This window comes from Gymnoscopelus braueri, assembly GCF_963280865.1.
Source record: "Gymnoscopelus braueri genome assembly, chromosome: 18".
Lineage (NCBI taxonomy): Eukaryota > Metazoa > Chordata > Actinopteri > Myctophiformes > Myctophidae > Gymnoscopelus > Gymnoscopelus braueri.
This window is the reverse complement of record NC_137618.1, coordinates 28,613,059-28,628,024: the sequence shown is the minus strand read 5'-3', so window position 1 is coordinate 28,628,024 and position 14,966 is coordinate 28,613,059. Positions and strand designations below refer to the sequence as shown.

The 14,966-nt window shown below is 41.5% G+C and overlaps 1 protein-coding gene across 1 annotated transcript in view; it reads right to left on the bottom strand.

Annotated features, from left to right (window-relative positions):
* The window catches only part of hecw2a (HECT, C2 and WW domain containing E3 ubiquitin protein ligase 2a), a 51,424-nt gene extending 37,044 nt beyond the window's left edge, over positions 1 to 14,380 (bottom strand). Inside the window, exons 1-4 of the mRNA XM_080457022.1 lie at positions 13,917 to 14,380; positions 7,277 to 7,384; positions 5,103 to 5,197; positions 2,410 to 2,476 (exon numbers count right to left, since the gene is read on the bottom strand). Coding sequence (XP_080313148.1) covers positions 2,410 to 2,476; positions 5,103 to 5,197; positions 7,277 to 7,384; positions 13,917 to 14,295 — 649 coding nt within the window. The 5' untranslated portion in view covers positions 14,296 to 14,380. The remainder of the gene's footprint in view (positions 1 to 2,409; positions 2,477 to 5,102; positions 5,198 to 7,276; positions 7,385 to 13,916) is intronic.
* Positions 14,381 to 14,966: the final 586 nt, after the last annotated feature.

Sequence of the window (14,966 nt, the reverse complement as noted above, 5' to 3'; positions counted from 1 at the left end):
TATTAGAGGTCTTATGGATGCCAAAAATCGAAACTAGAAAAAAAAATAAGAGGGTACGCGTGGACCCCTCCTAGGGCCTCTACTAAATTTCAAAACAAATGTTTATGTACACAAAAATGTTTTGGTTCTTCAGCGGTTCTTTGCGATGGTTGAGGTCATATACAGTATTTTACCACTGTCATACAGGAACCTGTTCAGCCCCTGTATGGGTCTTTACATGTAATGTTCGCTTATCAAGCCCAGAATCGGGACTCTAGCCCTAACCCTAACTAACCCATTCTCAAACTATAACGAGTAGAGCACCAAATCACCACCATGCATGAGACTTAACCCTGAAAGAATAAAACAGCCCCAGAGAGTGTAAAAGGCCAGCCAACATCCAGGGAGTATGGATACAAGAAAACTTAAAATGTGACAAAGAAATTGAGCTTATGACATCTAAAGCCACAAAAAGTAGTTTGTCCTAAGAAACCTGAAACGCTTTGGGGTAAAAGCCAACCAAGATGTATAACCCATGGACAGACTGAGGGTTGACGAGTCACAAACAGCGGGGTGGTTAACTGCCGTCTATTATATTATGTACATACAACAACCTGGGCAGGCTACAGACAGTGGTAAGGAGATATAGCGGCAAGAGCGCAGCCTCAGAGCAACTGCCATACAATATACTGTACACAATAAATGGTCGTGAATATATATATACAGTATCTTGTTTGCCCAAATCATCCCGCGGGCCGGTTTGACACGCCTGCATTTGACCCTCTCTGGAATATTGTAGGCTACACCTGTCTGGCATTCACTCATCCTTGACCAAGTCTCAGGAGTTTGGAGAAAGTCCAAAAAAAGACCATGCCGCATTGTACTGGGCTATAGCTATCAACATTACTCCTCCGCCCTCGTCACTCTGAAATACTGCTCTCCCTCGGAAAGGAGAGAGGTGCTGTCTCAGCTATGCCAAACGCTCTATGAAATCAAACCTGAAGAAGCTGCTCACCCTGACAAACCGCTCTGCAAAAATCTAATGCTTTTATACTATTTATTTTATCCCTGTATACCCAGTGACATTTTAACCACTTGATCCCTAGCGTCCCTATTCTGGGGACAAACATTCGTCGAAAATAGCACATCTATGTTCAAGTGAGCTTGCAGAACAGCTATTTTCGGCAAAATGATGGTTTATATGGTTATAGGGTTTGGTTGAATATAGTATAGACTATAGAGCCCTGAGGGACCCCGATCAACTGAATATATAGGGGTGAAGTATTCTTTTAACCGCCATGTGCTGTAAAAGCCAATATTTCTATCTGCAATCTTTGCATTATAATAAACATTATAATAAACACTGAACCAAGTGCCTCTAGCACCACCATTAGTCCAAAATGTCCACTTGCGTCTTGCACACTTTTTAAAAAGATATCTTGAAGATTGCCGTACAATTTGCTGTGCACCTCCCTTCTCCCCAGAGGAGGATCCCTACAGATTTGTGTGACCTAATAACCTTTACTATAGCACCACATTAGGCCCAAATTCCCACTTGCACACAAGATATGTCAAAATCTAATTGGCATATTGCGTTCACACGAAGATGAACCTAACTATTTGAGTTCCCTGATGACCTTTCCTCTTGCGCCCCCTTCAGGCCAAAATGTCAACTTTGCAAGACATTTCATCATCTAAAAGGCAGATTCCAGGATGAACCCTAAGGATTTCGGTCACCATGTGGCCTTTACTCTCGCCATCCTTTGGCCAACATTTCCAGTTGGATATAAGGATTAACAAAAGTCTGTAGAAGGTTTTAGTATTAGTCGTGTTTCTCTTTTCTTTCTTTATTGAGACAGTGGGAATGTTGAGAGCGAGGTGACAGTTTAGGGAAAGTACAGCAGATGTGTCTCTGTCAGTGTCTGATACTAAGTCAGCTGACATTTGCTTCTTAAACAGAACACCACTGATGGACATGTGTGCACTTTTTGAAGGAAACCTTAAGCTTACACCAAGCTATGAACTCGACGTCTAGATGTACTCAGAGCCTGTGTTACACACAGAGAGCTACAGTAAGCGGCATTAAGCTTCTGAAACAGCATATTAGTTCTGTCAAGAATTTCACTGGCTCTCAACTCTCTGGATGTAAGTGCCTGTTCTGATACAGTAACTTTTAAAGCTGTACAAAAATATGTTCATACTGTATATGCATTTTGGCAAGAAAAATGTCAATCAATCAAACTCACACTAGTGTGGACACACACACACACACACACACACACACACACACACACACACACACACACACACACACACACACACACACACACACACACACACACACACACACACACACACACACACACACACACACACACACACACACACACACACACACACAAAGAACAGGCTGTTGACCTCTGAACTCACCTGTTAAAGTGAAGCTGATGAGTTTTCTCGGGTGGTCTGTGCCCACCTGTTCTGACACACCCTCCACCTGAAGAAGACAATAGTCCATACATCACCAATAATGGAATATTATGTAATAATTTTTCTATTTATTCCATTATAAATTATACTTACATACATACAAGCAAGCAAGCACATTCATACATACTGTACATACATACACACATATATACATACATACTAGAGATGCGCGATTCCCGGTTTTAGCCACAGTTGCCACGGATAACACTAGTTTGGGTGGATTTGGGTCAATGAAATATAATCACATTAATTAATATTGGATAAGCCGCAGGTGAAATAATGCGGGAAATAAATTAACACATCGACCGCCAGAGGTTAATCTCATAATGTACTCACCAGTGCCAAGGTGTTTTTGTTGTTTTTTTGTTTTTTTCATGTCGCCATAGATCTTGTTAAAATCCTTAAGATTGAGCTCTACACGGTCTGTTTACATCCGCGAGATCTCCCTGTATCTCCCAGTGAAGATCGCGTGTCAAACGGGGCATCCATGTTGTAGTTAGAGCGGATTACGTTAAACAGTGAAATGCGAGGAGAAAAAACTACAGGAAGAGAATTGAGTTTCAGTTTCGTCTGTAGAATGGGAGCGGGCGTGATCGTCAAAACCGGATCCCAAATAATTCTATTTCCGGTCATCAAACCGGAAACGGAAGTGGATAAAAAAAATTCCGAAAGTGAACCCGGAAGTGAATAGCGCGAAAAGACCGTGGACCGTAGGGCTACGGTCTCGGCGCTTAACAGTTGGATTTAACGGACCGTAGGACTACGTTCTTGGCGGTTAATGTGTTAATGACATCTATCTATAGGCCTATTACACCTTTTAAAAAGCATGAAAAAAGGCATGCGTGCGTTTGTAGTATTTTAATATTACGTAATTTTCCATCAGGCACAAATGAGCCGCCTACTACATGTGTTTTGCCGGCAAGGGGTCCTTCCACTTCAAAACAACAACAGTGGACGCAAATGCTGTTATAGTGAGAGAAACTTAATGGAGGATTTAAAACTAGATAAAAAAAGAAGGGAGGAATAAAGGTTGGGCGTGGGAGTGATTAGTGTATTTCTAATACATATATATATACTTACATACATACATACTGTACACATACATACACATACATACTGTACATATGTATGTACATACATACATACCGGTACATACATACATACATTAATACAGTACATGCATACATACATATATATGTATGTACGTGCGTAGTTAGACCCCAGTTAGATGTGACCTCACGTTTGATTGGCTGAGAGGGTTTCTAATGCGATCCAATATCTCCTGATAACAGTTCTCAGACCACATCTCAAGTATCACTCTGCTTTATTACCTTATCTACTACTGTATATAACATTCAAGTCTGTCTGTCTGTCTGTCTGTATGTGGCGGGCGGATTGTGCCAAATATGCCCTGCATTGTTAAGCAACGGTTTCTGTTGTGTCTGACATCATCTGATGAGAGGGGGAGACAGGGAGGGTGAGAGAGGGAGAGAGGGAGACGGAGATGAGAGAGAGAAAAAGAGGGCCAGAGAGAGCCTATTTCACCCACGTGATGACATCAGAGCAAAGCTTGATCAGTGTTTGTGCTAGAGAGAGAGAGAGAGAGAGAGAGAGAGAGAGAGAGAGAGAGAGAGAGAGAGAGAGAGAGAGAGAGAGAGAGAGAGAGAGAGAGGGAGGGGGAGGGGGAGAGAGCCTATTTCACCCACATGATAACTTAGGTAATGCTACTGTAGGTACCAAACCTCAACAAGCTGATCGATGTGTTGCGAGGAGGCAGAGTGAGAAGAGGAGGGAGGGAGAAGGAGAGTGGGGGGGAGAGAAACTATTTCCCCTAGGCAATAATAGGGCCAATACTGGGTACCCAAACCTGAACATCAGCACTTAACCACTTGAACCCCAGCGTCCATATTCTGGGGGGAGCATTAGCCAAAAATATTGCGTATTTTTGGCAAAGAGATTTGGTGTAGAAAAAGTGGTCTAAGTACAGTTATAACTCAAGTCCAGTTCTCGAAGACTACAGGGGTTTAAGTGGTTAATAACCCCGGCAACACCTGGCAAGCACCAGCTGTCAACATCATGTTCACCAGCATCATTTTGCTTCTGGACAAAAATGTATCATAATGACTCCATACAATCTACTGGCTTTGTTTATTGAATCTTTAAGACAATTAATCTAAAATTGATGACTGCCCACAAAAACACGCGCAATGGGCTGAATTGAAGGATTATCCGAATCATCATTGTTTTGACATCAGTCTTAAATATTGATAATACAACTGTGGTATAATCATGATAATACACTCGAGGTCATCCTTTACGGTGAGAACGGCCCTGGTGTGTTGATCTGAAGGCCTTTGGCCTTTTGTCTATGCAGACCAGTGCAATATCTGACTGTAACACACCACATCTCATGTATTATGGCTTAAATGACAGACAGGTTCAGGTCCACACACACATACAGTACAAACACAAACTTAAACAATTGTATGTATGTACATATTTGTACACATCCCCGGCATAAGCTTCTGCACATTGACATGCATGTATTCACAAATGCATGCCTACACATGCACACACACGCACACGCACACACACACACACACACACACACACACACGTACGCACGCACGCACCAGGGCTCCTGGGTTCTTAACGGTGATGCAGGGGGTGGTGGCTCTCAGTGCTCCACTCACTCCATGGTAGTACTTAAAACTGATCTTAGTCTCCGCTGGAAACAGACATACAGAGACACACAGACACACACAGAGACAGACAGACGGACAGACAGACAGACAGACATGGACAGAGACACAGAGACACAAGAGACAGAGACGCACAGAGACAAACATAGAGACAGACAGACAGACAGACAGACATGGACAGAGACAAAAGAGACAGAGACACAGAGACAGAGAAACACACAGAGAGTCATCATCAGCATAACTTTTGGGACACATTATCCAGTACAATTATCTCTCTTTTCAACCATTATAAATATACCGTAACCTTTCATTTTCTTTTATAAATATACTGTAACAATAATAATAATACATTGTATTTGTATTGCCCTTTTCATTCACAGGGAATCCCAGAGTGCTACATGGTTAAAACATATAATCAATCATAGAAGGTTAAAAGCAGGATTTAAAAATGTCAAGCACAAAAGGATATTGCTGACAGTGGTTACACAATTTAACACGAAAAGGCCTTCAGAAATAAAAGTTTTTAGGCCTGTTTAAAAAGAGTCCAGGGTCTGCACATCCTTTCATATTCATAAATATACTGTAACAGAGTACATTTCCTTTTTGTAAGCCTTGCAGTGAGACTCTTTCAAAAATAGATCAGACTTTAAATGGGGTCATTTCGGCATCCAAAAATAGAATATACTGTAGAAAGAGCTACGATACAGGGATGAGAATAGCATCATACAACATAACCTGTCACCAGTGTACTACTTCTGTACATCAGCACAATGTATTCTAAATAATTTACACCAAATTATGACCATAACATTCATGCCAAATCCAATGCAGCAAAATCCTGAATGCTAATTTAAGAGTATGTATTTGATTTACAGTTAGATTTGCACTTTGTATTTTGCCATGCTTATTATCTAAATTTCTAATGTTGAATAAATACAAACTATTTATTGTAGGAATAATCCTAATGTATAGGAATCTCCTATAATGGAATATTATTATCAGTATTGATCCTGTTTATGGTAGAGCTACAACCTGGGATACTATGCTATGTCCAGGCAAACTAATGTTTCACAGCAAAGTAATTGTAACAGATTTTTTCCTCCTCAATTCTATGGTGTCCAGAACATCGTATTAAAAGTCAAATTATTGTCAAAAAGTCATAACATGATGTTGACAAGAATTATTTTCTTCACAGACCATTTCTATGAAGTCACCAGTTCAACATACTAAAAGTCAGAAGAAATCCTAGTTTTTTTTACATTGATCATTTTATATAGCTTTTTGACAATAATTGGTGGACATCTTGGATTGATGCCAATTAAATGTTTTTTTTTATAGGAAAAATGGGGCACAAATTGCTTTGTCATGAAATCATATCGTCGTTGTCGGTAAAACTATTACTTTTCAACAAATGGAAAAAGGAACCTGTGGAGTCAATGCAGTTATTATATAGTCACAGGCTCTTGTCAATATTTTTTTCATTGGTTGAATATTTATAAAATCCACAGACAGACTAAAGGTCCTTACACACCGGGGGCGATTTTTTCATGCGAATAATACGTTTTTTTTTAAAAACCTTATAAAGTCAATGCAAGCTTCCACGGAGCGAAAAAGCGAAGCGAAAAAGCGTCTTTTATTTATTCGGAACGAGTCTGAATTTTGTGTATATTCGCATAATCGGCGGTGTGTAATGACCTTAACGATGAAGTATGAAATAGGGCAAACATAAACAGATGAAATATGGAGAAAATGTTCTTGCCCATCAGCGACAATATATGTATTTTGCTCTATCAGCAGAATTTTATCTCATATTATTCCAAATGTGATATATAAGAAACCAGAAATAATAGAAGTCTGCACACTGTAACTTTACAGTTCTTGTAAAGTTACAGTGTGCGGACTTCTATTATTTCTTATATTAATCCACTATTGGTCCTGCACCTGCCGTCCGTATTTTTTCTATATTTAAGAAACCACCCATTGTATATGTGTTTGTTAACTTACGTTCCATAAAGTAGGGACCAGGTCCTAGTCTCCAGACAATGTTAACTTACGTTCCATAAAGTAGGGACCAGGTTCTAGTCTCCAGACAATGTTAAACTTACGTTCCATAAAGTAGGGACCAGGTTCTAGTCTCCAGACAATCTGTCCCCTCTGGGTTCCGTTCACACCTCGATTCTTACAATCCCACACGTTGGACGGACTGGTTTCATCTAGGAACGATGAGATACAATCTGTTACTGCTGTGTGTATGTGGGAACATGCGTAGCTGTCTAATATCTTTAGATAGCATGTTATGTAGACAGATGCCAGGTCATTTGTAGACCTGGCATCCTAGAGTGTGCATGGTTTCAATGTACAGATTATAGATTTTTGGGATATTCTACTGTTTAGACTGATGATAGGTTCTTGCCTTCTTGGTTTACCTGCAGTATGATCCTAGATTACTATTTCTATGCATCTGATATATTACCTCGTGTTTTTCCCTTGCTTACTGTAAATCGCTCTGGATTGTGTGTGTGTGTGTGTGTGTGTGTGTGTGTGTGTGTGTGTGTGTGTGTGTGTGTGTGTGTGTGTGCACGTGCGTACACACGCACACAGTTTGAATAGCATGTAAACAAGGAAAGTCAATAAACAAGGAAAGTCAAAAACAGGATTTAGTTCCAAACAAAATAAAATAGTAGTCTGTATCTCACCCCCACCCTTCACTCAGCATAAACAAACACCCATACATTACACACTCTGTGAAGTGGCAAATGGTACATTCACCCATTCACACACCGACAGCAGAGGAAACCATGCAAGGCACCAACCTGCTCATTGGGAGCAGTTAGGGGTTCACCTTCAGTGTCTTGCTCAAGAGCACTTTCATACTATCCCAGGGGGAGCCAAGGATTGAACCGGGAACCTTCTAATTCCCAGGGGCCACTTTACCTCCTGAGCCACTGCCTTATTTACTTAATCCGTTAAGAACGGGAACGCATCTGTGTCATTTTAAGATTTATTTGGCTATTCAAAAATAGTAGATATACAAGCTCATGTTATGAGCTTGTAGATTTGCAAAAAAAAAATGAATCATAGAAAATTTGTTTAAATCTTTGAATATATATATTTTAAAGCGAACATTTTTAACTCCGATCTGTGCTTCTGGGGGTCCCTGGAACAACATATTTTGAGATGGACCCTCGCGGACCCCCATCTGAAAATATTTTGTTCAAGGGAACCCCAGAAGCAAAGATTTGAGTCAAAGATTTTCCCTCTAAAAATATAAAGTGTATATTCATAGATTTGCACAAATGTTCAAAAATTTTCAAAAATAGCAGATCTACAAGCTCATGAGAGCTTGTAGATCTGTTATTTTTGAATAGCCAAAGAAATCTAAAAATTACACAGATGTTTCCCCGGTCTTAATGGGTTAACTGCCCAATGGTAAAGTTGCGATATTCTTTGGCCATTTACCTCCACTATCTATGTGTCAAGTGAGACCTCAGCCATGCTGGTGTGTTCAACCCAAGAGCCTTCAATTTGGTGGTCAGCAACTCATAATTCACAGTATCAAAGGCTTTCTGTAGGTCAAGCAGCACACTTGTGCTTGCATAGATTTTCATAAGGACTTCTGATACTGAGGATAGATACAGGTCTGTCGAAGTGATTTTGACATGTTTTGTTCCATGGGAAATCTGCAGGGCTCTAGTGAATGGTAGATTAATATGATATAGCTTAAACAAAATATCTAGATGAGATATTATCCAATGTGGCGTTGAGCTCAACTAGCATCTTCTTGACATTCCCTTCTGTCACATTAGCAAAGTAGAAACAATCCTCCGTTTTTCGGGAAAAACATTCTTCTTCTTAATCTGGTCAGCAATAAATCTCTCTCTCTCTTCTCTCTCCTCTCTCTCTCCTCTATCTCTCTCTCTCTCTCTCTCTCTCTCTCTCTCCTCTCTCTCTCTCTCCTCTCTCTCTCTCTCTCTCTCTCTCTCTCTCTCTCTCTCTCTCTCTCTCTCTCTCTCTCTCTCTCTCCTCTCTCTCTCTCTCTCTCTCTCTCTCTCTCTCTCTCTGAGCACCTTTCTAGAGCCCGTCCAATATATCGGTCTGGCCGATACATCAGCCATTATTTGCCTTTTTAAGACATCAGTGTTTGCAATTATGCAGATGATATGACCCAATTTTAGCCACTTTAAACCTTGCGTTTTTATTAGTTTGCTTAATCATTTATAATTAAGGTTAAAGGTAGGGTAAGTGATATTTTTTGGTTAAAACAAAAAGTATTTTGTTAAAAGGTTAGATTATCCAATGTGGCGTTGAGCTCAACTAGCATCTTCTTGACATTCCCTTCTGTCACATTAGCAAAGTAGAAACAATCCTCCGTTTTTCGGAAAAACATTCTTTCTTCTTAATCTGGTCAGCAATATCTCTCTCTCTCTTCTCTCTCTCTCTCTCTCTCTCTCTCTCTCCTCTCTCTCTCTCTCTTCTCTCTCTCTCTCTCTCTCTCTCCTCTCTCTCTCTCTCTCTCTCTCTCTCTCTCTCTCTCTCTCTCTCTCTCTCTCTCTCTCTCTCTCTCTCTCTCTCTCTCTCTCTCTCTCTCTCTCTCTCTCTCAGAGCACCTTTCTAGAGCCCGTCCAATATATCGGTCTGGCCGGATACATCAGCCATTATTTGCCTTTTTTAAGACATCAGTGTTTGCAATTATGCAGATGATATGACCCAATTTTAGGCCACTTTAAACCTTGCGTTTTATTAGTTTGCTTAATCATTTAATAATTAAGGTTAAAGGTAGGGTAAGTGATATTTTTGGTTAAAACAAAAAGTATTTTGTTAAAAGGTTCAAATACTATATTCTGATAGTAATCATTGCTATAGAGTGTTTTTCAGTAACAGATGTATCCCTGTCTCTCCAGCTCTTTAATAAACAGAAAATACATTTTTCGGTAGGGTGTCAAAATCTCAGCCAATCAGGTGAAAGTACCCATTTTTAAGCTTAATTTGTATAGTGTTCCAGTTCCAATTTTCTCTGCTCATTTCTTAGTGTCTTCACTTCCAATTTCACTTGTTTAATCTATATCCTGATTGAGTTCTCTGTCCTGGTTGGATAAAATTGGAAATGAAACTGAAACTGAAACGAAAATGCATTTTCTGTTTAATAAAGAGTGGAGAGACAGAGAGACTCCTAACACTGAACAAACACTCTATAGCAATGAGTACTATCAGAATATAGAGCTATTTAACAATTATTTTAACCAACGCAATGTTATTTTCACTTAATTTGTATTTTTTATATATCGAAAACGTTATTTGTGTTTATTTTATTTGTGTGATTAGATTAGATTTAATTTAATTTTAATTACCTAATTAAACCCAAGGAGGAAATTCAGTTATTCAGCTTCACCCAGCTGCTCAGATGGTTATGATGCACAAGGGGAGGGGACGATTATGGATTACGTGCCTTGCTCAGGGACACTTTGACACATAGACTGGGACCGAGAGGCTACCCGGCGACGTTCTGATTACAAGACGGCCTCTCTACCCATTAAGCTATTGTTTTACATTTCTTTCAACTTTTTCGGTCAGAACATTGGTCATCAGTGGTCTAGGAGTCCAAATCATCGGTCAGGCTCTACTTATTACTGAGTATCTGTTTTAGTCAGCTTCCTCCTTATTAAACCCATTGCCTGATTTCTTAAATTAAAAGTTTCAAAAATCTCACTAGAATGTTTAACTGTGACATACTTTTTCATAAACTGGAGGAATAAACTCTTATGGTAAATGTGTCCCAGTACGCATCGAGCACATGAGCCCATTCTACCGTACTTCCTTGAGGCCACCGTTTAGAGTGGATAAACTCAGTGAACGCCTCAATACAGATGTACTGTACTATACAATTAAACAATTAATTATATACTTCATTGACCGGGGTCCCCCAGGGGTCTATACTTGGTCAGCTCCACTTTTTTTGTTTTCTTCACGGAACCCGAGGCCCAATAAGTCGGAACCCGACTAATTGGCATAGATTTTGGGCCCGGCCTGGCCCGAAGACGTCGGGTCGGGTAGGGTCGGGTTCGGGCAGAATTTGAGAACTCTAGTCACAAGGCGACATCATTTGACCTGAATTCAAATTGACTTTACGTCTTTGCTGTACTGTAACTGAGCAGCATCTGTGCTCAGTGTGTCTTTACTCTGCTGAGCTTGTCTCCCAAAAAACGCAGTGTGTTATCCTCTTTGAGTTTTCCTGGAATCAGTGAAATCTGCTCCCAAAATAACTTCCCCACAACCTCCAAACTACAAAGGACAAAAACACCAAACTCACGGAGAGTATAGGGGGGGACGTTAGGGGGAATTCCGCTGCACGTAGCAGTTTTACACCCTGCAGAGTAATGAAGCACCCGACTGAGATGACCTGCCAGAGTGTGTGTATGTGTGTGTGTGTGTGTGTGTGTGTGTGTGTGTGTGTGTGTGTGTGTGTGTGTGTGTGTGTGTGTGTGTGTGTGTGTGTGTGTGTGTGTGTGTGTGTGTGTGTGTGCGTGTGTGTGTGTGTTTGTGTGTGTGCATGGACAGGTGCCAAGCCTGAGTGCTAATGTGTGTATTCGCATACAGGTATGTGCATGTGTGCTTTTGTGTTTATGCATTGAGTACCAATGTGTGTTTGTGTCAGCACGGATGCGCGCGCGCGTGTGTGTGTGTGTGTGTGTGTGTGTGTGTGTGTGTGTGTGTGTGTGTGTGTGTGTGTGTGTGTGTGCGTGCGTGAATGCATGTTTGTGCGCTTATCATTGCATGTGTGCAGCAAGCCCCCAGTGGATAGGACCCTGGGCCAGGTAATGAAGTGTTGCTGGCATCCTGATCAATAATCTGAGATACGGCGCCATGTCACGACTTCCTTCCAGACCGTCCCTACAACCCCCCCCCCCCCCCCCACACACACACACACACACACACACACACACACACACACACACTGTAGAGGTTAACGAGCCATCAGATCCAAACCGTAAAAAACCTAGAGGTCAATGTGGGTTTAATTGATGTATTGATTACCTGATGAGGAGAGATCAAGGACGGCTTAATCTAGTTCTGTCTTAAGAAACAAAACACTCATCCAGAAAGCTTCTCATTTGCATGGAAATCTTAATTATGTTTGTGCATTTACATTGCATCTCTGCATGCATACTGTATGTGATGATCTGCACAAGTCAGTTTACCACATGAACCCTAGCGTCACAATTCTGGGCATGTCATACAATAGGCAAACATTCGGTGAAAATAGCAGAGCTCACAATGCGATGCGTTGTGAGCGACCCCTGGCGGACCCTGGTGAATTAAGTATATAGGGTTAAAGTTTGATTTGACCCAACTTGACTTGAAAATTTGTGTCAACAAAATAATGCCAGCTGTACACAATCGGCATATTGTTTTTCACCAGGATGGACACATTTGTTGGAGTGCGACAGCACTCTTCAGCATGTGGGTCAATTTATTTCCTTCCTGTCAAATAACTGTCCCTAAGCAGGATTAGCAGGCATTATTGGAGACCCTCCGGCTAGCACGGGGAGGCGTGTGTAGTTTTGTGATGGTGTGTGTGTTATCGTACACGCCGTTGACTCAGCCTTCAGCCTCAGTGCAGAGCTTGTGTTTCAGTATTGACTACTGCATTGGAGGATCCTGACTATCCTCTGCTCTCAAAATAAAAAGCCAGGATCAGCTGGTTGTCTCTAAACCATTTAAAAGAAGACTAGTGTCAGGTCATCTCAGGTCCTGAATGAACGCCTGCAAGTTCAAAGCTAAAGGTCTCTATGATTTAACTTATTTTAATCTACGAGTATGATGTCTGAGCTTGAGGCCCTTTATAATTGTTAGATTTTAAGTGCCCACTTAAACCCTATTCTTTGTTGCATGTCAAATAGCGAAAATAGACAATCTACAAGCTTGCAATAAGCTTGTAGATGCTGCTATTTTCCTCTAAGTAGTCTTCTATTTTTCCCAATTGTTATTTTCACCTAAGGTTCTTTTATTTTTGGCAAACGTTCTTCTATTTTTGAAGAATGTTATCCTTTTAAGATGTTCCCAGAATACGGATGCTGGGATTCATGTGGTCAACAATGCTTTTAACACTACTTGGGTAGTGTATTTTTCCAAAAACAATTACAATTCTAATCCCAATGCTATTTAATACATTTCCCAATCCTCATCACAACCATAATCCCAATCATTACTCATAACACACTAGGGCTTATAAAACCTTGAATAATTGTCGACTTTGCTGGAAAAATGCACAATCAATTGTAAACATCTGATTAGTAGGCACGGCTATCGCTCAATGTTTTATAATGTCAATTCAACCACAGCAGTGTGCTGGCGGACTTTGGGACACCACTGTGTAACCCACATTCAGTGTGTGCGCACACGCCAGCCTTTCATCCATCTAAACAAGCGTTCATAACCAGTGTTGCCAGATTCTGTGAGAGAAACAAGCAACCAGGTCTAGGAAAACCAGCCCAAAAGAAGCGACTATGGGCCACATGAGCACTTTAACATATACATCAGCTATTTGAAAATAGCAGATCTACAAGCTCACAACGCGTCGCGATGCGACGCGTTGTGAGCTTGTAGATCGGCTATTTTCAAATAAAATCATGCGGGGAAATTATAATAAGCAGATCTGGCAACCCTGTTCATAACATGACTGAGAAATAGCGACACCTTCCCTGCGATTTTTATCCATCTGGGTCTATCTTTACATTTTAGGCTCACCGATGTGGTACAGGCCAATCCAGTCCGTGGCGTCCACCTCCTCCTTGATGTCCCACGAGATGACCAGGTTCTGGCCGCGGCCCATCGTGAACTCCAGCGTGTTGGCCGTCAGAGACGAGCGACCCTGTGACGTCACGAGGTCCGTGTCGCTGTTGGCCCTCGACAGGCCGATGGGGGCGCTCATGACGGAGCTCGTGTCCGAGTGTGCCCCGCCCCTCTCCGCCAGGCTGCGCAGGTTGTCGGGGCTGAGGGTGTGTCGCAGGTGGGGGCTGCGTCGGCGAGGGGCCGGCAGGTGATCGCGGCCCCCCACCGCCAGGTTAGGGGTGTTGTGGGAGCGTGTCCTGGCCGGAAGGACCGCGGTGGCCAGAGACGGACGCATGATGACAGGTTACAGAGGACAAGGGGGAGGTAATAAAGAGACCCCAGATAACAGGGGCAGATATAGATATAAAGAGTCTTATTGGCTGGGCTGGGCTTCAAAGCGACATCATCTCATTTGAAGAACCTTTCGTTGACTCAACTGGTACCCTCGCTTTTTGAAGTGTGGGAGACTGATGTCAGATCTCTGTGCATTGATCACTCCTCCGGAGAGGCTGACACTCTTCTGGTAACAGTCCTGGCCATGACTGAACCTCTCTATGTCACTGAATACAGCGTCAAAGAGGAGAGAGGTCACGACATTCAGTCAGCTCCAAACTCGCAGTACAATGTGGACCTAGACCGAGAGAGAGAGAGAGAGAGAAAGAGAGAGGGAGAGACATCAGTAATATGCCATCAAGAGATCCTGAACCAAGATTCTACTTTATTGTCAGATCACAGGTTTACAGGTATAAAAGTAGGTACAATTCTCTGTTCTACAAGCTCCATCATTTCTATTTTCAAAAAGAAACAAGGAAAACAGGCCATAATGTCAAATATCCCAATATAATATGAACAATGTCAAATGCATTTGTGCATATAGTCTCTCATGCAGGTGAGACATCACTTAACAACAGTCAGTAGAGTATACGGTGTCTCATCAATACAAACCACTTCACTCTAGTCTTTTGC